The sequence below is a fragment of the Hippocampus guttulatus genome, chromosome 11, assembly GCF_054856545.1.
Source record: "Hippocampus guttulatus isolate MCC_2025c chromosome 11, RoL_Hgut_1.0, whole genome shotgun sequence".
Classification (NCBI taxonomy): domain Eukaryota; kingdom Metazoa; phylum Chordata; class Actinopteri; order Syngnathiformes; family Syngnathidae; genus Hippocampus; species Hippocampus guttulatus.
This window is the reverse complement of record NC_141271.1, coordinates 5,744,787-5,771,626: the sequence shown is the minus strand read 5'-3', so window position 1 is coordinate 5,771,626 and position 26,840 is coordinate 5,744,787. Positions and strand designations below refer to the sequence as shown.

Sequence of the window (26,840 nt, the reverse complement as noted above, 5' to 3'; positions counted from 1 at the left end):
TTAGCAGCGCCAACCATGACGTGTTTTTCCCGCTATGACCTCACAGTTCGGGACAGCCCATGTTAGCCCATCACCACAGCCGCCGTTAGACAGTCACGTGATCAGAAGTGGTGGGGCATGAATCCCATTTTGCACCCCTCAAGTATCACCTTACTGCTGACACGGCATGTCTTTCATTTTGTGAGGGTTTCAGTGTGTGTGGGGTGTGGGGAGGGTTGGGGGGGGGGGGAGGCTCAGTTAGCGCAGCAACGACAAACATGTGAAAGAGGGCAAGAAGGAAGCAACTATGTGATCTACACTCCTTATTCACTTCAATGATAATAGGCCATGTCTACTCACAAAAAAAACCCCTGTTTCATGCTTTTGTCGGCATGCAAGATGTATTTATGTATTTAATGGCTTTAACATTAAATATTGACTATTTTGCAAAACAGATGCCACTACAGCAGTGGTTCTTAACCTGGGTTCGATCGAACACCAGGGGTTCGGTGAGTTGGTCTCAGGGCTTCGACGGATCCTCTGCCATGGAGGGTAAGACACACACGACTCAACATGTCAATTAGTTATGACACGCCCGCTTGTCCATCACTGGCTGCAGATGATCACATTACACTGCTTGTCCAATCAGTGCTGTGGGAAATTTAGTTTGCGTAGTAGTCAACGTGTAACTGTCGTGATAATACGTCATACAATAAATTTTTTAAAAAATCATTTTTTTCAACTTTTAATAAATGCGTTTTTTTAATATCGTGAACTTGTATATATATATATTTATTTTTCATTCATGGAGAATGTGCATATTAACTAGTTGGGTTCACTACCTCTAAAAAAGTTAAGAACCACTGCACTCCAGATATTGTGCATTATAATGTCATTGGAATAATTTCTTGTGAAATATATCACCACCATCAGGTTCTCGTGGAGGCTGATGATCACAGCCACTGATATCTAAGGCAAAAAAGAAATTAATAAAAAAAACAAATCTGATATTGAGTAGGTCCTCTGCAGTACTTGGCGCGATAATGTGGCAGTTTCACTCATCAGCAAATCATCTTTGTTCACATTTTTTTTGTCTTTGTGTTGAATTTGATTTTACAGCTTCATATATATATATATACATCCATCCATCCATTCATTTTCTGATCCACTTTGCCCTCACAAGGGTCGCGGTGTGTGCTGGAGCCTATCCCAGCTGTCTTCGGGCAGTCGACAGGGGACACCCTGAACCTAGTTCATTATGCCCTATGGTGCAAGGTAACAGAGTCAAATGTTGGTTTTGGCATGAATTTGAAAAATATAGTTGAAATCTGGAATCATTTTTCTATACCCTAACCCCTTATCTGAATCAGCAATGGTCGCACTCCTAACCACAACACCTCCTTACTTTGGGTTGACTCAGCAAAACTTGTACTGGGAGGCTCGATGCCATAGGGGCCTCTTCATTCCTTTTCCCTTAACCTAACCCGTGTGGGTGATTGGTTCGAGGGCAAGTGAAACTTTCTTCTTCCCTGATCCTATTCAGGGTTGGTTTTAACACCAACCCTAATACGGGTTCTTGCCTCTTCTTCCCCAAGTGGACTCAACAGAGAACCATACAGCCCTTCCCATTCATTTTCTCTCACTACACAAGCCAAATCAGTCCTCTAAAAGGTTCAAATCATCTTCTAACCAAGCAACACAGGAGATACTGTATTTGTCATTTGTATCAATCATATCAACACCTATCATAAACGTGCTAAAGATTTAAATTTTTTTTTTGAAAAAACAGTTGCCCTGATAGACAGGTCGATAGAAAGGAGTCATTGAGATCAGTTATGACATATGACGTCTTGACCTCAGCCTTTCCAACTCACTCCAATTGTACGGATGGAAAAATAAGAAAAAAGAAAGGAAAAGAAAACCAGTGTGACCAAAACTGGCTGTATGTTGCACCTCCAACGTAAGTGCAACAGAAGAAAACTAAAATGGGGCTTTAGAAACCACAGAGGCAACAATGCCGAGAAAACAGCTCAACAGGAAGTCTGTTTTGTCTGGACTGACAACACAACATATTCTCATCAACATTTATTTTTATACAGCTGTGTGTGGCACATCTTAAATTAGCGCTATGCAAATGTTTAATACCACCTTCAGTGGCCACCTTCAATTCGGCGCCTGACGGCCCGCCAACGACTGTTTCGCTGGATGATGGACTCAGCCCAACCCTTCCCCGTACTTTGATGAATCTATATATTAGGGCTGTAAAAATTAACATGTTCATAATGAGTTAATTAAAAATTCTATGAACGCCAATTAATCCATGACCCTCCTTTGGGTTTATAACTGGTCACGATGCAGCAGAGCAGGCAGATGCATCTACGTATGAAGTAATCCTGAGTCAACCTTCCCAAACTGTATAATTTCTACGACTACAGCTTGATTTTAGCTAGCTAACTATGTCCAACCCTGAAAACGCATCTCCCCACGATGTCAGCCCACTGGAAGCCTGTTAGCTTGCGAGCTAGTTAGTGGCTAGTGCCTTTCTCCGCGGCGCAAAACAACGATTCAGCGAGATATACTCCAACCACCCAAGGACTTAAGGAGATTTATATCTATATCCTCACATTACCGCAGCTCAAACATGTAAGGATGTGTAGTCATAAGAAAGAAGTATTGCCAGCTGACCTTAGACAGCGGTGAGGGTGAAGCACTTTTGGCGGACAGGCCCACTGTGTTCAAGAGAATAGCCTAGTGTCTCATGATTTTGAAGCCTCATTTTATATACTTGGCGTTTTTCTTTTTTTTTTTAATCATTCAAATTCGGCAGGGCTGTTAACAACTCTCTTCTGTGATGTGTCAAATTTGAAAGAAATACTTATTTGACCTTACTTTATTGTATACACATTACTAAATTGCTCATTGTTTTTTTGAGTCAAGTTGAGTCAACTTCTTGTTCTGAGATTGCTGACATGTGAGCGATGATTTTAAATTTGAGTGGACATTTAGTGTACCAATGCATTAACATACAGTATACTGTATACAATAAAGTGGTAAATTGACTCCATTAATCCATTCATCTGTTTATTTTTCGAAAGAAAAAACATACTGTATTGTATAAAAACATAATAAAAGAGAGTGTAAAGAGTCGACCTGTTTTTTTTTTCTCATAAAATATAATTGCTGTACAATGGGACAAGACCAAAGTCACAACACTGCACTTCTTTAAAATGTGCCTTGAAGGGGAGTGACATGAGAAACATGGCAGGTGAGTCTGCTCGTCTGGATGTGAGTGTTGGCCGACTCTTGCTGCTTGCGAGTGTCTTCATTTTGCATTTGCGCATTTGGCTGTTTGTATCGATCAACAAACGGCTTAAAGTGCGCAGGCGATGATGGCTCTCCTTGTTTTTCGATTTCATTTCACTCATGCAGCGGCGTATCCGAAGCTCATAAGCTGTGGCACTTTATGATTAAAGGTGCCACTGTATTGAGTAACAGAACGTGTGACTAGCAATTAACATTTGATAGCCAGCATATGCATTGAGATTTTCTTTCGCCATTGTGCAAGGATGTGTATTACAAAATGCCAGGGAAGATTTCTAACATGTACCCTCAAGTACATGGAGAGTAGCTGCACCTTTATCTTGATGCTCACCAAAACCTTTGCACCACCTTCCATAAGGTTTATGGGATTTGACCATTTATTCTGTTAGCATGTCAAAAGGACTACTGCAAAAACAGGGCAAACTCCAATGCGAAAGTGTCTAGATGCTCAGATTTCAGTCAGGACGTCTTGCAGCGCCCGTGGCTAATGGCCCGCTTCCTGTCTCTGCGCCTGTCCTGCCAGGCGCGTGCACACACGCCCTGTTTAACCATTAATCTCCTCCTCAATCAGACACACACGCAAGCATGATGCCGTAACACCAGCCGTGCACTTTTACGACACGTTAAGTGAATGTCAACACGGCACTATGATACACGTTAGCCTCACGCAATCAATGATTAAACTTTTTTTTTCTCCCTCAAATTCTAAAACTAAGTCGAAAAGCGCTCCCCTTGCAAGCACTGTTTTTACACAGCAAGGCTCCCAAGCATTTTTTTCCCCCCCACACATTTTATTGCGGCAAATACAGAAAAACTACCATTTGCACACAGTGCAAATGATGGAAATAAGTCTGTGATTATTCATCACTAAATGTCTGATTAAAATATGATCAGACAAGTGATGGAAACATTTTTTAAAAATCTCTTTCGTACACTAAGTTCTACAATTATTATTTTCTCAAAGTATTCCAAGTGAGCTTCCCCAAATCCAATATTCATCGATTCATTTATCAATAACTTTCTGTCACTTCCAGTAAAAGAAGTTGTAATGCAGTCAAAGAGCAACAGTACAGCTTGCGGTTGCACTGCCTACCGGTCATGGTCTAACCTGCCAATGTAAATTGCCCCCAGGCGCAAGTACTCACTCTGCTGCTCTCTTTGAACAGTTTAAATCTCATCCACTTTGGCATGTCCAGCGCACCCCGTCGTTTCTCCCCTTCGACAACCAGCAACCACTTTTGGCCTCACAAACACGCCCACATGCTGGCTCGCTCGCTCGCTCCGTCCCTCCCTTGCTTGATGAACAAACAGCTGGAGTGTGTGTGTGTGTGTGTGTGTGTGGTGGGAGCAGCGCTTTGCCGCTGCTCTCTGTGTATGTGTGTGTACAACAGTCATACGTCCAACAGATGGTTGCTGTGCTACACTGAATGCATTTGATTCATGAGAACACGTGCGGGCCATTTCAAGGAAGACCAATTTGGATTTAGTGCGCTGTCTGAAACAAAATATTCACTCTACTGGCCACACTCTGACTTCCTACCACTAATTTACACGCTTACAGATGAATTTATGACGATTTTTAATGTCGTCTTTCACTAGGTCAAAGCAGGAACCCTGTCGATTTTGACCAGAGATGGCAAAAGCGACCCTTAGGCCATATCGCTTTATGCACATGCACCTCGTGTAAAATTCCATGAATAAAAAAATAGTTTCCTAAAATTACTAAAACTAAATACAGTTGTAAGAACAAGATTTCCGAAAACATGATTTTAAAAATACTTTGAACGACCTTAATCATAAGAAAAGGGAATAGTTTTTTTCATCGTGGTTTCCTCCCACATTCAACTCCATGTTTCGATTATTGGAAGACTGTAAATCACAGAACTCAAACTCAAGGTTCCCGCGCCAGAGCGAACACACCACATCATTTACGTGGCCCGGAAAAGCAAATCATCTGTCAACTTCCATGACCTTGCTATTATCGATCCCAAAATTCCTCAAATTGTCATGTGTAATAAATAATAACGTTATGATTTTTTGTTATCCATTTTACAGTAACATCAACAATAATTGAACAAACTGCTTCTTGACTTCTGATTATAAAACTAGTAATCTATCAATTTGTTGTGGATTATGTCATCATGCAATGAGATGATTAGACATTGATCTGGTTTCACCGTCATAATGGTCCTCTGAGGGGAGCTGTAATTCCAAAGTGGAGCGCAGTTTGAGTTTGACACTCCTGCTCTAAATTGCTCATTTATGTGAATATGGGTGTGAATTCAGGATTCTTTGACCGGTGACTCATCTGGGGTGGACAGCGCCTCTTGCACAAAGTTAGCGGAGTTCAGATGGAGCTCACCTGCCACCCTAATGAGCAGTACAGAAAATAGATGGATGGATGGAAACCCTACATTAACGCCTTAACCCAGGGTGGAATCCGTAAAATAACTCATTCTAAAAGAGCAACTGTACAATTAAGAAAGGTATTGGCCACAGTGGAACAAATTATTTCTCATTCGAGGATTTGACATGAACAGTTTTATCTTAATCTGGAACAGAGTGTGTTAACTTTTGGGTAATCTTCACTCAAAGAGGAAAAAAACAAGGTTGTAAAAAAAAACTTAAAAAACTGAAGTTTTCCAACAACAACCAGAAACAGTAGCTTTCCGCCTTGCACACGTGCACACACACACACACACACACACACACACGCACAATGGAACATCTGACGATGCCAGCATGGTGCTGCTATCGTTCAGTTTGGCCTCTTTTAGTGTGTTGCGGTGCACCGTGATCTTTTAAAAACCCTTTACATAACACCGTCAACAGTTTTTAGTTCTTCTTCTGACAAAGCCTCACTGTACGCTCGCTCCGTTGTCAAAGATTATGAAATCACATATGTGTTTTAAACATACGTTCGATTTGATTGTCAGGGGTCCTTTTTTTTTAAACTCAAAATGACAGCTAAATATAAAACATGATGTAGCACGATGAAAACGAGGGAGCCTAGCACATGTGCTGCTCTGCATGAGACAAAATAACCTTGTCGAATACGTTTTAAAAATGAAGAACATTTAAGTGCATCTGGATTTTTTTTCCCCTCTTGTTTGATGCTGTTTGGAAAATAGTAGGGTAGGGTCCCCCCCCACCCCCGACCCCCTCCCCCCACCCCCAACCTCATCACCCACCCAAAATAATAAAATAGGCATAACTTTTCTAATGACTGTAATATGGGCCATCAGAATTCCAAGAAAGATGCTCTCATTGCCAGAAAACATTCACACAGTGACGTGCAACCTCACATGAGCTGTTAAAAATCCCCCCAAAACTTTGAACCCACAAAGTCATACTATAAATAATAATCAGCGTCATCATTATTATTATCTGTTTCATTCCCCGCCCCCACTAAATTTTAGTCAAGCAAGTGAACCACTACTTGGTCAGTGAATAAATAATTAATGAAATGAATACAACAATGATTGGGAAGATTTTTAAAGATGTATTTTCTTAATTTTGAAATCCATCTTTAATGGAGGACAACAGAAATCTGAGAGAATATTTCATGTTGGTCATTTGGTCATGATTTTATTTGGTAAAAAATAAAATACATGGGAAGAGGACCTTGGAAAAAAAAATAATCGCATACCAAATCAAAATGGCTGTGGAGAGAAAAAAATCGGATAAATTCTCTCACCACTCTAAGACTCAAATTGACTTCACTTGAGTAATATCAGAACACAACGCAGAGGAAACCAACCCCCCCCCCCCACTGGTTATAAAGGCAAATATTAAGCCCACAAACTTAAAAAACTACAGGTATATAGAATAATAATTTGGAATTTCATTACAGTTTTCGGGCATCTATAGAAATGACAAATGCATTTCCTATATGATGTATAATTGTCTGCATTCAAATCTTGCATTTTTTTTCTCAAAGTTGAATTCTTGACTCTGCTAATTGACACCTGCAATTGTGCACTCTCTTACACACAGCACACACAGACACTCACCCACATTATGCAATCACACACACTGATGTGAACCATGGCCAACCTCTGTAGTATTACACAGTGTGGCCTTTTCACTGTGCAACCCGACGCCCACACACTGCTTGGCCCTTAAATGTCAATGCCGTTCAACACAGATGCACGCACACACATTTTGTGACATGGGTTGATGCATCCTTTCCTGTATGCTAGAGCGTTTTTTGCCCATTTCAGGGACTATTTCTGTTTAAAAAAAAAAACCTTCTCCTAAGGAGCGGCCCGGTTGACTGGTTAGCGCATCTGCCTCACAGTGCAGAGATGCAGGGTTCGATACTGGCTCCGGCCTTCCTGTGTGGAGTTTGCATGTTCTCCGAGTGCCTGTGTGGGTTTTCTCCGGGTAATACGGTTTCCTCTCACATTTTAAAACATGCATGGCAGGCTAATGGACCACTATAAATCAGTGGTTCTTAACCTGGGTTCAATTGAACCCCAGGGGTTCGATGAATCAGTCTTAGGGGTTCGACGGAGACTCTGCCATGGAAGGTATGACACACCCGGCTCAACATGTCAATTAGTTATGACACACCCGCTTGGCCACCAATGGCTGTGGATGATCATTGGTGGTTTCTTTCTGACTTCCGGGTTGAGTGAACGCTGGCGCGTTTTGGCTGCCGCTGCTCAACCCGTATTGTTTTGTGTTTTTTGTTATTGTAAAGTGTCCTTGGGTGTCTTGAAAGGCGCTTATAAATAAAATGTATTATTATTATTATTATTATCATATTACATTGCTTGTCCAATCAGTGTTGTGAGCAATTTAGTTCGCTCAGCAGTCAGCGTGTGACTGTCGTGATAGTACGTCATGTGTTTTAAAAAAAAAAATACTTTAACACATGCTATGTCGAGCAAAAAAAGTCGGACGAATATGTTCAACATGGATTCACATGCATCACGGAACTTGACGGGACACAGCATCCTATCTGCATGATTTGTCATGCCAAGTCGAGCAAGTCTTGTCTTGCACCTATAAAACTGAAGGAACACTTCTTGAATCATATTTTTATTTTTCACGAAGGGTTCGGTGGATCTGCATCTGAACTGGTTGGGTTCGGTCCCTCTACCAAGGTTAAGAACCACTGCTCTAAATTGTCCCTAGGAGTGAGTGTGAGCATGGGTAATTGTTCGTCTATGGGTGCCCTGCGATTGGCTGGCAACCAGGGTGCCATCCCGCCTACTGCTCTCTCTCTCTCTCTCTCTCTGTGTGTGTGTGTGTGTGTGTGTGTGTGTGTGTGTGTGTGTGTGTGTGTGTGTGTGTGTGTGTGTGTGTGTGTGTGTCTGTATGTATTAATGAAAAAAAAAAGATGCAAAAAAAAACCACTAACTGGAATTGGAGTGAATGAAACACTGCCACACTAAGATCCATTGAAAAAGTGATTCAATGTCCTGAGAATCCTGAATTCTCAGGTCGTTGAATCAATCACAACTGGGTTGTTGTAGCGGCAATCAATTCAATGCCAGGAGAATGAATGAGAATATTCACAGCTACTGCATGTCTCATTCAAAAACTGTGAAATCAGGGAGCATAAAATACTGCTACATTAAATGCAGTTTAAAAACATGTTTGTTTGTGTAAGGGTTTGTCACATGCTTGCAATAAAAGTAAGAAAAAAACATAACCATGAGGCATGATGACTCGTGCCATGCTGCACAGTCCAAACAAAAGTATGAGCAGTTACAGTCAGACCCCAAAACAATTAATTTTGCCAACCAAAGGCCCCTCTGAAAGTCTCATCTCCTAACCTTTATGCCACCTTTCCTTCATCTTTGTTGTATTTGGCCATTGGCAGAGATGGACATTCAGTCCGTGAGACGTTACGGTCCATCCATCTCTTTGTCCTGGACGGACAACAATTTTGGGGAAAGAGGATGGAAGACGGGAATTTTTTTTACAAGGACAGACTAAGCAAGGCCGGAAGTGGGTTTTAGTCCGTCCTTTTAATCGTCTCTAACCGAATTAAGTATGTGGTGTCAGGAGGCAAAATAACAAGGCCAGAGTGCAGCCAAACACTGTATCTTCTTAACAGGCTATTAACAGCACAACACTAGTTTGTACGATTCAGTCACCATTACAGGTATCCTCTTGTTCCTTTTTCATCTCAACAATACTTTTATAGCGACACTGCCTCCTAGTGTACACTCAAAGAACTGAAAGTACCTATGTATACCCATTTCAACGGCTGATAGAGGAACATGCACAGCCTGTCTTACTTTCTTTTTTTCTTATCTTAAATCACAACTACAGGCACTTGTAACATTAATAATAATAATACGTGTGTAATTACCCCCCACCGCCCCCCATGCGTTTCAGGTGCTCTGGTGATGGGTGTGCCTCTGCCGTTAACCTCTCTCCCACTGTGTCCTGCACAGACGCTTTTTTTTTTTTTCTTGGACTGGTGAAATGCAAGGATGGAAGTGCTTTAAAAGGATGAGGGTGGACGGAGGATGATTATTATATGAAGTGTAACAAGGCCAATAAAAAAAATTGAAATACTTACTGTACTGCATTATAATTACACAAAATCTGTGAAAATACCTGACTTTTTTTAACTACAGCCTCCATTATCAAAGGTGGAACAAATCTTTTTTTGTGCTCCCCTACTTCAAGAATTATTGTGGCACAGCCTTTTTTAATTTTAACTCACGCCTTTGACTCTCCCCTTTTTCTCTTGATGTGCATGGAGCGGGAAGTATTTTTAAAGGTGGAGAAACTTTTGTTTTTCATTTACAAGTATAAGTATTTTAATACATTGATGTGCCATATAATTAGTGCAGGGGTACGCCGTATCAATATCATTGACCAGGAGAACATTATTTTCTGCTATTTTCATCAGGCTTTGTGATTGAGATGATTAAACGCAACCAACACAAGAAATCTTGAAGTGCGTCATCAATGTTCTTCAATACAAATACAATACAATCGGACAGCACCGGTTACACTTGGTGACATGACGACCGGCGCCCGTTTGGTCACGTGGCTCAAGTCCGCTGCTCGCCCTAAGCCTCCCCCTCGGGGCGATGACAGTGCATGTGAAGTGTGGCCAGTCACGCAGTTTTGTGTGTTCTGTGTGCGTGATTTCCTTTAATGTTGTTTCATGCTCTTTCATCTTTTCATGTTGTCGTGCGGTTGATGTTCCATTTGCTAGCTAGTGTATTTGATTTTATTATTACAGTAGAACTTTGACAGAACAGTTTTGATTTCTAATTAATCATATCTTCACCTCAACCCATTGAAACGCTATTTCATCTTATCGTAGCTGTGTAGCTCTTTGTTGGGGTTTGAGGTGATGTCACCATGGCTGGACGTGGTCATGATGTTACATTTGGAGTGGGGAAGGAGAGGTTACTCTGCCCCAGCAGGTCTGGCCACACATTTGACAACACGGTCTTTAACTCACCACTGACCGCCACCGCTAGCTCCACGCCGATTACCCAATCAGGACCCAGGCCCACACAGTTGGTATCAGTCGAGGCATTTGGAGGCATGATTACAACTTTTGCCAAACAGATCAGAGACAACATCTCGGCCATGCTTAGCACTATAAACCAGGCCGGTACCTTCCAGCCTTAGCCTCCCTCTTTGGGTCAGTCATACAGCAACGCTGATTTGCCTCAAGTGAAAGTTGTTGTGCAGACTGATGCCTAGGCACCACCACCTTACTTCAGGGGTGACCGTACTGATGCATTTTCTGTTCATGAGTGGGTGGACAGAGTGAAATGTCACGGTCATGCTTAAATGTTTAAGCTGACTATGTCAACGCTAACAGGGAAAGCTCGGGATGTTGTAAAGGTGTCATTGGGCAGCCACCCTGGAGTCAGCGAATATGACCTCCCCACAGATTTGTTTGACATATTGAAACGTAACTTCAGTGAGCTGTCAGACTCACACTTGCTCATGAAAGACTTTGACAGCACTATTCCCCATGTGGGTGAAAGTGCTATGGCCTACTGGATTCGTCTTAACAAGTCTATTGATACTGCTGATGAATGCCTCCGGGGACGGGCAAAATCTGTTGAGCATCCCAGTGTTGAAATCGTCTTGATTTCATTAGTCACTGTCCAGACCCTTGTCTTGCCATGTCGTTTCAATTTAAATACCCTGATCAGTGGACTGCGGATGAGGTTCAGGAGCGCTTGAATGTTCACATGAGAAATGTTCGCAAGTTGGCAGTTCAGCCTCAACAAGTCCTGGGTTTGTCTGCTTATGATCAAAGCTTGGTGACTGATTGATCTGCGCCACACCCTGTCTTCATAGCATACCAACAGATGCCATCCTCGGTCTCTATGCCAGTCTCGTGAGCCCTTTAACCGATCAACAAACAGCACGGATGTTCAGCAGGTTGTGTCATTGTTTGACAAGGTCCTCTCCTTGCACAACGCTTCCCTTTGTCTGCTTATGATCAAAGCTTGGTGACTGATTGATCTGCGCCACACCCTGTCTCCATAGCATACCAACAGATGCCATCCTCGGTCTCTCTGCCAGCCTCGTGAGCCATTTAACCGATCAACAAACAGCACGGATGTTCAGCAGGTTGTGTCATTGTTTGACAAGGTCCTCTCCTTGCACAGCGCTTCTTTGGAAAGGAATCCAGTTCGTTGTGCCAGAATCTCTAAAGGCAGATGCGTTGTCCGGTGTTCCTGATCATGCTTGTCATCAAAGACAGCCTCGCACAGTTTCTTTAGCGCACCAGTGGTTTTTCTGGTACTAACATGGAAAAGGATGTTCGCAATCATGTGAAGCACTGTCACAGGTGCATTCTCAGCAAGACCCCAGAGCCAGCAGCGAGGGCGCCACTTGAAAGTATTAAGACCTTTGCCACTCTGGAGCTTGGGTGTGTTGACGTTTGGTCAGCTGAAGACAATCACAACAAATCCGTGGATGTTCTTGTAGTCACTCATCACTTCACAAAATTGGGTCATGCTTTTCCTTGCCAAGACCAGACTGCTGAGAAGGTGGCCAAGAAGCTGTGGGACAATTATTTCTGCATTTACGGATTCCCCCAGCGTCTCCACTCTGACCAAAGTGCAAATTTTGAAAGTGAACTGATTGCTGAGCTCTTGCAGTTGTCGGAAATTGACAAGTCTTATACTTCACCTAGCCCCTCGCCTAGGCCCCAGGAAAGAAATTAATCCTGGCACCTTGACTGATTCACTACATATTTGAAGAGCACCACAAAATGGTGAACTCATTACACTATTTAGAGCACTGCATAATAGATCGGGAGTGATTCCGAAGACAGATTATGACTCAAAAAGCTGAACTTGCTTCCTTACCTTATCGCTGTCCACTGTGTTCTGCGAGGTTCTGGATGCAATGGAGATGGTGTCCGGTTGACTACTGCCATCTCCCTGACTGTCTACGTCCTCACCTCCATCCCTAATCATAAACACACATGCACAAAGAACCAGAAGAAGCTTTGGCAACACTCTTATACTGTCTGAATGCTTAGAGATTCCATCAACAAGTTGAACGAGCGCTGTCGAAAAAGGGCATTGTGACGCTGCTTGGTGTGTCGCAGTAATAGCAATTCCCACAAATCAAAGAGAATATCTAAAATGCCTTTGAGTAATTTTGGATGCTCTTTTTGCATGCGTTGCTCCTCAATAAATGTGAAAATAGACATTTTTTGAAGGCTTATAATTACTGTAACGTCCATGCTAATTTACATATTCGTTTTTTGTTTTTTCAAAGTGATTGATTATATTGCATTGTGTTTACCGGTAATTAAGTTTAAGATTTTAAAGTGTACAGGTTATACCGTATTGGCCCGAATATAAGACTGTGTTTTTTGCATTGAAATAAGAGTGGGGGTCGTCTTATATTCGGGGTATAGACATTATACCCATTCACGACGCTGGATGGCGCCAGATATCAATGAAGCGAATGTTGAACTTGACTCCCCAGGCCAAAGTGAACCCCTGCCACGAAGAACAAAAATAAAAATAGCGGTAGCACGAAGAAGAAAAATAAAAAATAGCGGTAAGAAGGAAAAGAGAAGAAAATAATAGAAGAGACAACAGAAAATGGATAAACGTTAGTGACAATCTGGAGAAAAGTGGGTCGAAGATTGGCCAGGTTAACCGGCAGCTGAGGAGAAGTTATGGTCTAAACTTCAAGATGCTTTTTCTCTCACATATATTGCTATAATCATTTGTTTCAGATGAACTGTAATTATTTTCTGTATAAAAATTAATTTGGTGTTCAAAAAGTCTTTTTTCAAACTTGAGTCTTGAAAAAGTCTTGAGTCTTGAAAAATCCATTATCTCCATAGAGATAATGGATTTATGGTCAGAGTGAATAAGCTTGTCTAAACAGATGTGTTTTGAGGCTGGATTTGAAACGTTTTAATGAGTCGTTGTTACAAAGGTCAGCGGGGAGTGTGTTCCATGGTGACGAGGCGGGCGAGGGGGGGGCAGTGACGAGGAGAGAGGAGGAAGAACGAAGAGAGCGGACAGGTGTGGCAATGTGGATGAGGTCAGATAGGTATGGAGGGGCAAGGTTGTGGATAGCTTTGAAAGTAAGGAGTAGGACTTTATATAGAATGCGGTGAATAATGGGGAGCCAGTGGAGATGTTGGAGGACAGGCGTAATCTGGTTTATGTGAGCGGCTGAATTGTGGACCAGCTGAAGCTTATGGAGGTTTTTTTTGAGGGAGACCGAGCAAGAGGGAGTTACAGTAATCAAGTCGGGAGGTGACGAGGGTGTGAACGAGTATAGCAGTAGAGTGAGGGGTGAGAGAAGAGCGGAGCCGGTGGATGTTTCTAAGATGAAAATATGCAGAACGAGTGATGTGGTTGATATGTGAGGTGAAAGACAGTGTGCTATCGAGGTCTTTCTATGTCATGGATTTTACCGATCATGGGTAAGTCTGCAACGTATCCCTTGTGACAAATGGGAGTCTGCTGTATTTTATGATATGTATATGAACTTATGCAATTAGTTGATAAAAACATTCAATCAGATTTTAGCACTAAGCAGCCAACAGGCGGCCTGTGACATTTTGTTATGACAAGCATTAACATTGAAATTCACGTTATTGTGTTAAAAAATAAATCCGTCACCTCTTGGCACTATTGCGAGGTTTGGTGAGTGTTGCCGTTTTGGGGAGGTGAACTGGCTCCTTCAGTGCGCCTTTCAGGTGAGTCATTCTCTCCTGGATCACCTCTCTGATGTTCTTTATCCACTCCTGTTTAGCTTCTACACTGGACGCCTGCATGAGAACCAGAACATTTACTCAACGTATTGTTTACTATTCATAATGTGTATTTGCCTCTACTTGCCTTCAGTACAGTTTTATTATCAGAAGAGGGGGTTCGCCCAGCCCAGAGTGCAAATTTACATGGGTCACCTTCAATGTGCTCCGTCACCCCCAACTCTGATGTCTGCAGTACAAATCAAGAATGTGATGTGACCACAAAGGTTCTGTTACGGCAGTGCGGAGAGACACCCACAGTAGCTGAGGTCTTTGTCATTCTTTTGATATAGGCAACGATTGTTTTGCGCCACACGAAGAGGACCACACTCACCAGTAGTCTGTGTTTGTACTGGTACTTGGTTCTGCCCACTGAATCTTTGAACTCCTTGCTGAAGACCAGTGAGAATTCAAACAGAAAGAGGTGTCGGTCCCGCCCCTTTCGGATCAGTGAGCGCGGGTCCCAAACCTGGAAACTGTCTTGCAGGATCAACTCGCCCTGAACATCCAAGTTCTCCTCAAAACCTGGTTTGGAGGACAGTCAAGTTCACTTCAACTTGAGCCTTATTAGAAGTCCAGCTTTATAAGAGAGGAAACCAAAAGATTTGTGCAACGGGACCATGGTCAGAAGATGACATAGGATCTTTTTATTTATTTGATTAAAAGTAAGGAGTAGTCGATAGATCGATTTTTTTTCACAAGTGGATGTGTTTTTTAGATGTAGCAGTGGTTGGGCTTTTACCTTCCAACATGGCAAGGTGCATGGCATCGTTGGCTCTCTTTGGCACGCTAAGCATGACGTCCAGACCATCTTTGATCTCCCCTTTGCCCTCCTCGCAACATGACAGCAACTCCTACAGCACGCCAGTTTCCATGCGGTATCCATCATCATCAATGTGAGCATATTATTATTATTACGATTATTATTACTACTCTGTCCCACCTTGAGCAGCAGCTGGTACTTGGTGATTCTCTGCACCGGTTTGATGAGGTACGACGAAATTGAGTTGGCCAGGCCACTTCGCTGCTGGATGTCCTGCTCACGCAATATACACAGAATCACAAATTATGACAGCACTCGTCTGCAAAAACATTTGGGACAACTGCCTCAAAATAATGATCAGACTAATATGTTATTATTACAACACCCACCCACACCCAAAACACACACACTCATATATATAATCTATTTTCTAATTCTTATCATTTATTTATTGTTCTCACATTTCTCTTCGACTTAAACCCTCTTAAAAAGTTCCAAGATAGAGGCCGTTAACAGCTTACGTGAAAATACTACCCTCTGTTGGACAACTAAGGTAACTACAAATTCATCCAAAGGTGATTTGTCCTTTAAATACAGTACGGTACTTTAGATCCCCATTTTCCATAGCGCGTGGCCCTGGTAGGGCCAAAGGTGACAGCCAACCCTAGCTGCCTTTGTGCGAGAGGCAGGGAACACTTTCCCCTGGTCGCCAACCAATCACACATACAGACAAACAACCGCTCATATTTACACCAATTTAGAGTCTTCAATTCACATAATCTGCATATTTTCAAATGTTTGAGGAAGAAAGAGTAAAAGCCACGCAAGCACAGGGAAAACATGCAAACTCCACACGGGAGGGCCTGAGCCGGGATTTGAACCCAGAACCTGAGCAAAAGTGACCACTGTGTCCCAAACTGCCCTCTTGACATAAATATTCATCCATCTATCCATCCATCCATCAATTTTCTAATCTAATTTCCTCACAAGGGTCGCAGGCTCGCTGGAGCCTATCCCAGCTGTGTTCGGGCAGTAGGCAGGGTACACCCTGAACCCGTTGCCAGCAAAGCACACATAGACAACCAACCAAACAGGGACAATTTGGAGTGTTCAATCAGCCTGCCATGCATGTTTTTGGAATGTGGGAGGAAACCGGAGGACACCAAGGCAGGCACGGGGAGAACATCCAAACTCCACATAGCAAGGCCGGAGCTGGAATCGAACCCTGCACCTCTGCACTGTGAGGCCAACATGATAACTAGTCGACCACCGTACTACCCGACATGAATATTCATTTTTATTTATTACATTTCCTTTAGTACTTGTTTGACTGATGGTAACACATGACCTGGAGCCTTTTTCTGCAATTACTTAAAATGTAAAAATAAAAAATAAAAAAATAAAATACTTACATCAAAAAAGGTGCCGGCATGCTCTAGGATGAGCTGGCTCGAATCGGGTTTGTTCTTGCAGTAATCCACGTAAATGTGGAATTTATCCGCCTGCATCACGTCAGACGGAACGAGACTTTGCATGATTTGTGGGATGCGAATTGTTCTAATATTTGAATTAAGTTTTTACCCATGTGACGAAGCAATGGCCCACATCCTCTGGCAACTGCTCATAGTTGACAAGCTCCTTCAAGAAAATACTGCAAGTGCACACGCATAAGAAACATAGTTGTCATATGTTCTCAATGAACACACTGGGCCCTTGTTCAGCACTACTTTCACAAGCATGTTCTCCAACAAAAACAAGCATGTCCTGACAAATCCAAAAAGAGGACATTTGCCAGTAAAAGTCAGACACTTTGGGAAATAATGGATTTCAAGAGAAAATATAGCGATAGATGCTGGTTCACTTTAGGATAATGTTGAACGGCGAGAGAGTTTCCACATCTCAGAAGAAATAAGTCATCGACCTAATTTGAGGTTTTAGATGGATTGTGAATTCAACAGTATTAATGGGAGCAGTTACAGATTCGGAACAAACCATCAGTCAATATATGAACCTAAAATTGGATTAACCAGTTTAATTCTGAATTGTTAATTTGCACCCTTTCATGCACCCTGTAATCTGATCACATGATAAACTGTCCACTGTAGTAATCACTGTCCCTGAAAGTGTTAATCAACACAATCGTATGCTTTCAGCTTTGTGGGGTAAATTGATGGAAGTTTTTTTTCCTCACTCACCAGTGAACAAAGCAAGGACCCTAAAGGTATGCTAGGATAATTTTGGTGTGAATGAATATGCTGACCATGACACTTTTATGATGAATTAGGTGCCGTAGAACGCAGATTGCAGCAGGTCAGTCTTCGAAGGAATGCTATATTTGGACAGCAAAAATGCTCTGTTGTCACTAAAATGATGCATTGGGTTAGAAAAATCAAGAATATTTTTAGTGCGGTCAATATCAATCAATCAATCGATCATTTTTAATAATTGTTTAATAATAATAATTGCCATTGTTTATTGTATAATTGTCCAAATCCTCTGATTTCAGCCTCTCAACAATAATTGTTCATTGATTTTTGTACTCATTCATGAAAAAAGACTAATTTAAGTAACTTAACATCGTATGTTTTGCCTCAAAATTGAACATGTTCCTATTACCAATCAGTGAGTGGACAAATCTCCCATCGGAACACTGAAAACTGATGTTATATATTTGGCCAGGGAAGTGGTTGGTTCCCACAGGAATGCACTATTTTGCCATTGAAACAGTATTTGGGGTCAGACAAAAACTTTGAATAGCCTATGACTTTTTTTATTTGTTTCACTGCTAAAAGATTCTATTTAAGACACTATTCTTTAAAGCCTGTGTGGATTTGATTATTTTTCCACAACGCGTGCAAGCTTGTTATAGCTCCCAACATTTGTCTATATAGTGCATCACATATTACATTCAAAAATTCACACCGTTCTGAGTGGAGTTCCTCATGAAAAGGTTTCGGGTCCATTAATGTTCTTAAAAGTTTGAAGCTGCCTGCCTTCGTAATATCAATGTGTAATAAAATTGAAATAAAATGTCAATTGACAAAAAATAATTCTGAAATGTCCCTCACTTGTTGTGGAAGTCGTAGATCTCCTGCATGTTGCCGAAAATGACATGTTCCTTGTTGGCGATGGCAGGCGGGATCTCGTCCCCGCCCCTGGTCATCTCACACAAGTAGGTCTGGAATAAACAGCGATGACTACAAATTAACATTTGCTTTTTCAATAACACAACCAACAAAAACACAGGACCACCACAAAGGTTTACATATATTTGTCATTCCATGCCTCAAATGAGGATAAATGTAATCAAAACCTACACAAAAAATTACAATCTGATCAGATGTCTTTTTATACAGAAGCTTCATAGGTGATATGGGATTCTCTAAATTGCTACCAAATGCATAATCCGGATCAGATGTGGATTAAATGTGATCATACATAGCAATGTGAGAAGCTCTAAAGGAGGCGTGTTGTCTTTAAAACGGTAGACAGGAAGTTGCACATAATACAGGGTTTTGCCTGGAATTAAAATTTGAACGGCCTGGTGAACAAAAGGCTTGTTTTCTCACCTCCAGACATTCCTGGAGATCTCTGACATAAGTCTTCTCTGTCTGCAGGAGCTCGGCCATGATGAACCTAGAGAAAGACAGTTTTTATGTTAGGAGCCCACTCGAGAAATAAATATGTGAATAAAACCCCTCAAAATACAAACTATAATTTCAAGAAAAAGGTTCACAATAGTACTAGTATTAGTAGTAGTAGTAGTAGCAGTCATGAGCCTGGACCACTTTGATTTCACATTGTGAGTTCAGTTAAAACAGGAACCAGTTCTCTTTCAGGTCCACTGACTGGGCCTCCATGAATGCAATGTTCATGCAAAGCAGAGCCAACCTGGCCCAATTTGTCAACACAGTGCGAGTTCAGTTAAAGCCGCAAGTTTTGCAAAAAATGCTGACTCATCACTCTGGTTTGTTTGGGTTCCAAGTTGTACTCACTCTTTCTTCCTCGCCGACTTCCTCTTCTCCTCATTGACCTCATCGTTGGGCTCCCGCAGTTTGATCTCAGGGTCGTCCGACAAGCTGGCGGGAATAATATCCAACTCTAAGTCCTTGTTGTCCTGAATAATGATGAGCAAAAGAATAAAAACATGCTGTGATTGAACATAGTGTAAATGTACTGTATGACAAATGTGAGCTATTCCCACCTCAGAGGAGACGCCCAGGCTCTTTTCCAAGCTCTCCTGGTACTTGGCCATTCGCAGGGAGAAGTCGCGGTAGCGGCGGTCTACCGTGCTCACCCATCGCTTCAGCTCCACAAAGTGGACGTGGCCTTTCTCTACCAGGTTGTCAGCCAGCTGGATGAGGAGCTTCACCTTCTCCTTTGTTTGCTGGTGACACGAGCGCACAATCCTTAGCGCACTTTTTTTGTTGTTGTTGGGCTCTCAACATGGGCCAAAAATGGTATCGTCTCCTTCCACGAATTCTGACATATTTTCAAATTCACCACTAGGTAGAGCAACTACACTATAATGCAAGGATCCCCAAGATGGGGGCTGGGCGGGGGGGGGGGGGGGGGGGGGGGGGGGGGCAAACGTCTAAAATTCAAAGAAGTGATTGGACCACATTGAAAAAAGTTAAAATCTTGTGCAATATGCTTTATTCTTTTAGGTAAAACTTTTGCATCTACACATTTACTATACATTTCAATAAATGTTTATATCACAAGTAAAACTAATATTGAAATCCTGGATTTTGATCTTGTGCGATTGGCTGGCAACCAGTTCAGGGTGTCCCCCGCCTACTGCCCAAAGACAGCTGGGAAAGACTCCAGCACGCCCCGCGACCCTTGTGAGGATAAAAGCGGTTCAGAAAATGGACGAACGGATGGATTTTGATCTTTATTGAGACATTGGTAAACAACATTTTTTGTTGGTGTTCCACTGACACTTTGGAATGTTTTTGTGTGTGTTTTATTCTTCATTTTTGATTGTGGCGATATCATTGTTTGTTGTACCATTTTTGAGGCTCCTATAAAATATTTTAATCTCATGAAAATACACTTATTTTTTAACAGATAAAAAGTTGAATTTTACATGTTTTGTCTTCCTTTGTCAAATTGCGACTCCTTTTTTTTTTATAAAAAGAATTTATTCTGTAAAAAAAGCAGCAAGACCTTTATTGTTAATTTTTTTTTTTTAGTATATAGGTTTATTCATTTTTTTCAGAATGGCCCGACATCTCCACCTCTAAATAGTATAATGGCATCTCTAAATTTACACTATTGCTTAGGCCCCCAGTGTAATTTTGTACTCCATTTTAGTATATTTGCATGATTTGCAAATATACTATAAATATACCGGGCGGCCCGGTAGTCCAGTGGTTAGCACGTCGGCTTCACAGTGCAGAGGTACCGGGTTGAATCCAGCTCCGGCCTCCCTGTGTGGAGTTTGCATGTTCTCCCCGGGCCTGCGTGGGTTTTCTCCGGGTGCTCCGGTTTCCTCCCACATTCCAAAAACATGCATGGCAGGCTGATTGGACGCTCTAAATTGTCCCTAGGTGTGAGTGTGGGCGTGGATGGTTGTTCGTCTCTGTGTGCCCTGCGATTGGCTGGCAACTGATTCAGGGTGTCCCCCGCCTACTGCCCGGAGACGGCTGGGATAGGCGCCAGCACCCCCTGCGACCCTAGTGAGGATCAAGCGGTTCGGAAAATGGATGGATGCATGATTTGCCTCTGTTGACTATAAAACAGACTTTGATTTGACTCTTGTTGCTTGTTGTGGTTGGGGTACAACTGCACTGCATCACACCGAGCTTCTCATTGTGACCCAAACCAAATAAGGGTGACCCTGATATTACAAACGGCTGCCAGTGTGCCGTCGCGCAGTCATATACACGTCACACCCTCCTTTGCTGCTTGACAATTCATCTGCATTTGTGACAGCGTCAATAACAGCGTTATTATCTTGTACACGCAGATTTTTCGCTTTGATTGGATCGCATTAGCTCAGATGCAGGGGACCTGGTAAGCCAATAGCAACAGACACACACGTGCTGCGAGCGTGCATGCACGCGACGTACCTTGGCAGTGAGCCGAAAGTGATGATGGTCATTGAGGAGCTGCTGTGTTTCCTTGCTGCTGTCACCAGATGACACGTGCGTAGCCAGGTAGACCTCACCTGTCTCCTGGATCCATTCAAGAGCCTGCACGCACACGCACACGCACACGCACACGCACACGCACACGCACACACACACACACACACACTATTTATGATATGATTGAGGCTCTTAAAAAAAATTCCCATCATAAAATACACCAGATGTCTCTTTAGTGCTGCACTTTAGCTCCAAGTGCGCACACGCGCACACACAGACACACACCTGCTTGGCGCTGTGTTCAAAGACGAGATACTGCTGACATTGATCCAGTCTCCTCTTCTTCAGAGTCCAGAAGTGCAGGACTCTGTTCTCCCTCTGCAGCAGCTCATTCAGAATAGCTAAAAAACAAAATCAAGAAGTCTCGCCTTGGTCCATTTCTCGTATTTCGCAACACTAGCTTTGGAAATGTAACCCAAATGTGGGTTTTTTTCTCTTTTTTTTGGCAGGGGCTGTAACAGATTAATTTTCATGGTTCTGGTTATTGGTCTATGTGTTTTTATTGTTTAGTTTTGTTTCTCCAGTCTCCTGGGTTATGATGATAATGATAATCAACTGGGTTTTGAAGTGCAGGAGAAGCAGATGAAAGATGATTATTGTATTACTTGCCACTACTTGGCATCATCATTGCCTTTTATGCTTTGTCTCTTGTGCATCGGACAGTGTCACTTCTTTTTTTATTGTATTTCATTTATTTTTTGCTGTGTATTCTACACTTAGGCAGATTCCATTTCGATATTTCCTTTATTGGTGCAAATGCTAAGTTGTTTTTCCCAACTGATTCGCTGGTTTGCTTTGTATTATGAGCAGACCTTTGACCGGTACTTTTACCTAACAATGAGTTAATTACTTTGACGCGTCAGGTTGGGTTTCAGCAGTGACTTGAGCAGGCTGAATCGCTCAAGGCGATCATGTGTGCTAAAGTTAAAGCAAATTTAATGGTCTATGCTTAGACAGCATTGGTGGCATCTGGACACAGCTGACCGTAAAGACAGGGCTCAGGGTTCAAATCTCAGTCAGGGAGAATGTAGCATCCATGGATTATACTCGGTGGGTTGTGTCAGAAAGGGCATCAAGTGTAAAAACTGTGCCACACATTTCATGCAAGTGACTCGCTGTGGCAGCCCCCGAGAAGGGAAATTGTGTCTTCTTCTTAGAACATGTTGGTAATACACATACTGAATATTATTATTTACAACCACAACTATACTGATAACCTGGTAATCCATTTTTTGTGGCTTTAACTCAACCCAGTGCAGAGGGTAGAAATAACCCAGAATTGGTTCTGTCCCTTTTGGACCCAGTACTGGGTGAGCTATTTCACCCAATTTGGATTACTTTTGACCCAGCAGTTTTAAGAGCACATTTTCTTTCCACTATTGTTTCACCAATTATTTGCCGAAACCGCTTGTTGTCGTTTTTGGTTTGTTAACTTTGTGGTTGATTCTCATGATCTCTTTGGAGATAAACTCAGTTATTCCCCCTCAATTTATTTGTCTGCTTTGCGGTCCAAGAATGGGTGTGTATGTGCCATTAGATGAATGGCATTTCAATTAATTTCGATGGGGACAAGTGATTTGATAGATGAGTAACTTGAGTTTCGAGTTTGGTCTCGAAATGAGCTAAACTTGTAACTCAAGTTAAAACTGTATGATAATGCATTATAATGTTATTTTCTCTGGTGGTCTAAATGTGTTGTTGCTCTACCTTTGACCTGCTGCTCAGGCCCTCTGGCATGACTGGCAGCTCCTGGGATGCTCACGTTGTTCCTGTGGATATACTTGAGGAAAACCTCAGCGTTCCTCCGGGCCAGTGTGCATGCCTAAGTAATAGCAACATGGCGATAAAAAAAACTAAAAAAGGCTAACATACTTCTTATACACAAAATATGTGACATGCTTTCATCATTATAGAGAAGATTGCACCATCATTCTTTCCCTACATGCATTATTTTTTTTTTTTTAATCGCATAGTGATTGAGATACGATATGTATTCGGGGTTGGAAGCTGTAAGGTAAACCTAGTTTCGTCCCAAAGTGATCAAGAGATGTTCAGACACTAATATCACTTATAATGTCAAATTAATTTAGGATCTTATTACATTGCGTTGTCCACGATACTAAAGGCGACAACAATGAAGCCTTGGCCAGGATCCTGTCGACAGTGAAATGCAAGAAATGCACTGACCTTGAGGAAGGCTTCTTTCTGTTCCAGGTGTTTGCTGATAAGAGGCACAAGGTGGTCACAGTCGGCCGGCGTTCCCACTTTTTCGTGAGTTCCGCACCAGTCTTCATCCCGTCGGTATTCCTGCTCCAGGCTCTCTAACACGCTGCAAACCTGGCCGTGGCATCCGCATTTACATGTAAGTGAGTCAGACGCCTCCACTTATGAATGTGCACGTGTACCTGTTCAGATGTCTTGTAGAAGGCCACTGAGGCGTTAACAAGTTTCAGGCGGTCCTCCATCTTCAGCATTAGCTGCTGCCAGTGGACGGCCACCTTCTCAGCGCAGTTGCGAATCGCCTCTGGGTCATAGTGGCCGGCCTGGAGCATCATCTGGAACGAGGGAGGATAATTAATTATATAAAAGTCATACTAATTAATTATATAAAATTTATTGATTACAATTAATATGTATAAATACATACATATATAGATAGATAGAGGGAGAGAGAGAGAGAGAGAGAGAGAGATAATATAATAATTAAATATAATTCTGTTGATTTTTGACACACACCGAGTTGAACTTGTGACAATCACTACTGCATCATGATCAATTTACCAAAGAGCTTGTTTTCAAAAGTACAAATGGCGAGGATACATGTTACGCTAAATGTAGCGTTTATGAATTCAATGGTTCAGGACACGTAGCAGGGACAAAAATGTACAGGAAAAGTCACTGATAAGAAGCGGCAATATGCGACAAATTGTTTCGGAAAAGGAATGGCATGCTCTGTCTAGTGCACCTTTTGCTTAGTAATCTAAAAACAAAAAGATGACAAATCACAAACATTTGGAGATGCTTTTCACTGGACAGTGACTAATAAGCAGTGAAGATGCAGCGAAGGAGGAATCTCCACATTTTTTTTTCTGTTGACGTCAGAAGAATTCAGAGATGCGAACGTTTCATTTCAAAGTCTTTTGGTGCTGCTTTAAATTTTGAAGTTGGTTACTTAGTTAGTTCGTTGACTAAAAGCTTACTTCCGCTTTCTGCTGGACTTGCAGTGCACTCTGATGGGTCTTCTGGAGGGAGTTAGCATGGAAGAGAGACTAAGGGGGAGAAGAGGGGACAACGGGAAATGACTTGTTAGACTTCATTGAAATAGAGGATGACATTATTTGAGTGTACTGTATGTGTACCAAATGTGACTGATATGTGTGCCTGTGTGTGTGTGTGTGTGTGTGTGTGTGTGTGTGTTTTAAATTCAAAAGAGTGTGTGGGTGTATGGCAGATTGCACATCTGCTACCATTGAAAACATGCAAAAACAATTATTGCTCCAGTACAGTTATACTGGCAGCGGCTATCATTTTATGCATTTGTGTGCGTGGTTCCCTTGTGTTTGCGTGTGTGTGTGTGTGTGTGTGTGTATGCACATGCACACACCTCTATTGCCATCTGGAACTGTTCGTGTTCCCTCTGCAGCTGCTCTGCCTCAGACAACGAGCTGGCATTCACCATGCTGGCATTCAACATGGACTCGCCATTACGGATCCATCCGAGCACCTCAAGGATATGAAGAGGAGATGATGATAAGAGACGTCATCTACTAGACCAATCTATTTTTTTCCCTCCAATGTAATGTGATGCACACTGCAGCTAGTGATGGACACGCGGGCGTGTCATAACTAATTGACACGTTGAGTCGGGTATGTCTTAACCTCCATGGCAGAGGCTCCGTCGAACCCCTGAGACTAACCCAGTTCGATCAAACCCAGATTAAGAACCACTGCTCTAGTCATTCAAAGCGACAGCCATATATCAATAACACCAATAAACACTGCTAACTTCTAGGATGGAAAAGTGTGCTGTGGTCTGACGAGTCCACCAAGCTATCAAGGCAAAGGTCAAAATTCAGCATATGCGCTGCTGCTAATACCCATGGAATGGGTAACTTGCAAATCTATGAAGACACAATTAAGACAACGGCGCGGTTTCGTAGGAAAACAGTACAAGACTGGTCTGCCAGCAGTCCAGACCTGTCTCTGTCTCCCATTGAAAATGTCTTGTCTTTGTAGTGCATTCAATTGAATAATATGCTCTAAAGCAATTGCAAATTATCCATCCGTCCATTTTCCGAACCGCTTTATCCTCACTAGGGCCGCGGGGGTGCTGGAGCCTATCCCAGCTGTCTATGGGCAGTAGGCGAGGGACACCCTGAATTGGTTGTCAGCCAATCGCAGGGCACACAGAGACGAACAACCACAACACGCCCACACTCATACCTAGGGACAATTTTGAGTGCTCAATCAGCCTGCCATGCACGTTTTTGAAATGTGGGAGGAAACCGGAGTACCCGGAGAAAACCCACGCAGGCCCGGGGAGAACATGCAAATTTCCACACAGGGAGGCCGGAGCTCGAAATGAATCCGGTACCTCTGCACTGTGAAGCCGATGTGCAAACCGCTGGACAACTGGGCCGCCCTGCAAATTATTGTATTGTTTTTATTTAACACAACATCCCAACTTTACTGGAATATGGATTTTGGATATACAACTGTGTTTGTGTACACAGACATCGGACACGTGGCTGTGCATATTTGCGGATTAAAAACAAAATATTTCGGGGGGGGGGTTTTGTTTGGGTTTTTTTTTGCTGTGGGGTTTCCTCCATTTTACAAATATATCATTGTTATTTTCGAAGGAAATAATAACAAGAACAAAATTTTTCACCTCAATAAATTTGAATGGCTGTCAGTTATATGGGGATTCTTGCTATTCACAGGGCAGCCCAGTCCTTATCCTCCGCAAATAGAGGGTGTTCATAATCTGTTGGTACGGCTTACTGGTGGTGCAGCTATGTCTCACTTAAGCTTTTTTTTTTTTTTTTTTTTTGTCAAAGCTCAAGCTTTTTTGGATTGGCTGTTACAATCGGGTTAGGCAAAATTTGAACAATTCTGCATGCTTAGACGTTGTTCTGTAGCAATTCAAATTTTGAATGACAGCAAAACCAGCTGTTGATGGATAAAAATTTGTCGCCAAAGTTCTTCACATTGCACAACAGTTTAACCAGCTTTGGCCATGCCGCATAGTGTGCAGCGGGCCTAACATGCATGGTTTTGGAATGTCGGAAGATGCTGGAGAATCTGGAATAAAAGCAACACAAGCACAAGGAGAATTTGCAAACATCTGCACAAGAGGGCTGAAACTGAGATTCCAACCCGCAGA

At 42.3% G+C, this 26,840-nt stretch overlaps 1 protein-coding gene across 3 annotated transcripts in view; it reads right to left on the bottom strand.

Moving 5' to 3' along the window:
- Positions 1 to 26,840, bottom strand: part of kalrna (kalirin RhoGEF kinase a) — a 146,875-nt gene that overhangs the window by 47,491 nt on the left and 72,544 nt on the right. For all 3 annotated transcript variants that reach the window (XM_086122905.1, XM_086122906.1, XM_086122907.1), the window contains exons 20-38: positions 25,059 to 25,178; positions 24,655 to 24,723; positions 23,860 to 24,009; positions 23,642 to 23,791; positions 23,162 to 23,276; positions 21,680 to 21,795; positions 21,377 to 21,499; positions 19,504 to 19,686; positions 19,295 to 19,416; positions 18,869 to 18,935; positions 18,368 to 18,477; positions 16,881 to 16,950; positions 16,712 to 16,801; positions 15,480 to 15,572; positions 15,279 to 15,390; positions 14,871 to 15,061; positions 14,625 to 14,726; positions 14,406 to 14,554; positions 12,618 to 12,720 (exon numbers count right to left, since the gene is read on the bottom strand). In XM_086122905.1, the coding sequence (XP_085979031.1) occupies positions 12,618 to 12,720; positions 14,406 to 14,554; positions 14,625 to 14,726; positions 14,871 to 15,061; positions 15,279 to 15,390; positions 15,480 to 15,572; positions 16,712 to 16,801; positions 16,881 to 16,950; positions 18,368 to 18,477; positions 18,869 to 18,935; positions 19,295 to 19,416; positions 19,504 to 19,686; positions 21,377 to 21,499; positions 21,680 to 21,795; positions 23,162 to 23,276; positions 23,642 to 23,791; positions 23,860 to 24,009; positions 24,655 to 24,723; positions 25,059 to 25,178 (2,235 nt within the window). The remainder of the gene's footprint in view (positions 1 to 12,617; positions 12,721 to 14,405; positions 14,555 to 14,624; positions 14,727 to 14,870; positions 15,062 to 15,278; positions 15,391 to 15,479; positions 15,573 to 16,711; positions 16,802 to 16,880; positions 16,951 to 18,367; positions 18,478 to 18,868; positions 18,936 to 19,294; positions 19,417 to 19,503; positions 19,687 to 21,376; positions 21,500 to 21,679; positions 21,796 to 23,161; positions 23,277 to 23,641; positions 23,792 to 23,859; positions 24,010 to 24,654; positions 24,724 to 25,058; positions 25,179 to 26,840) is intronic.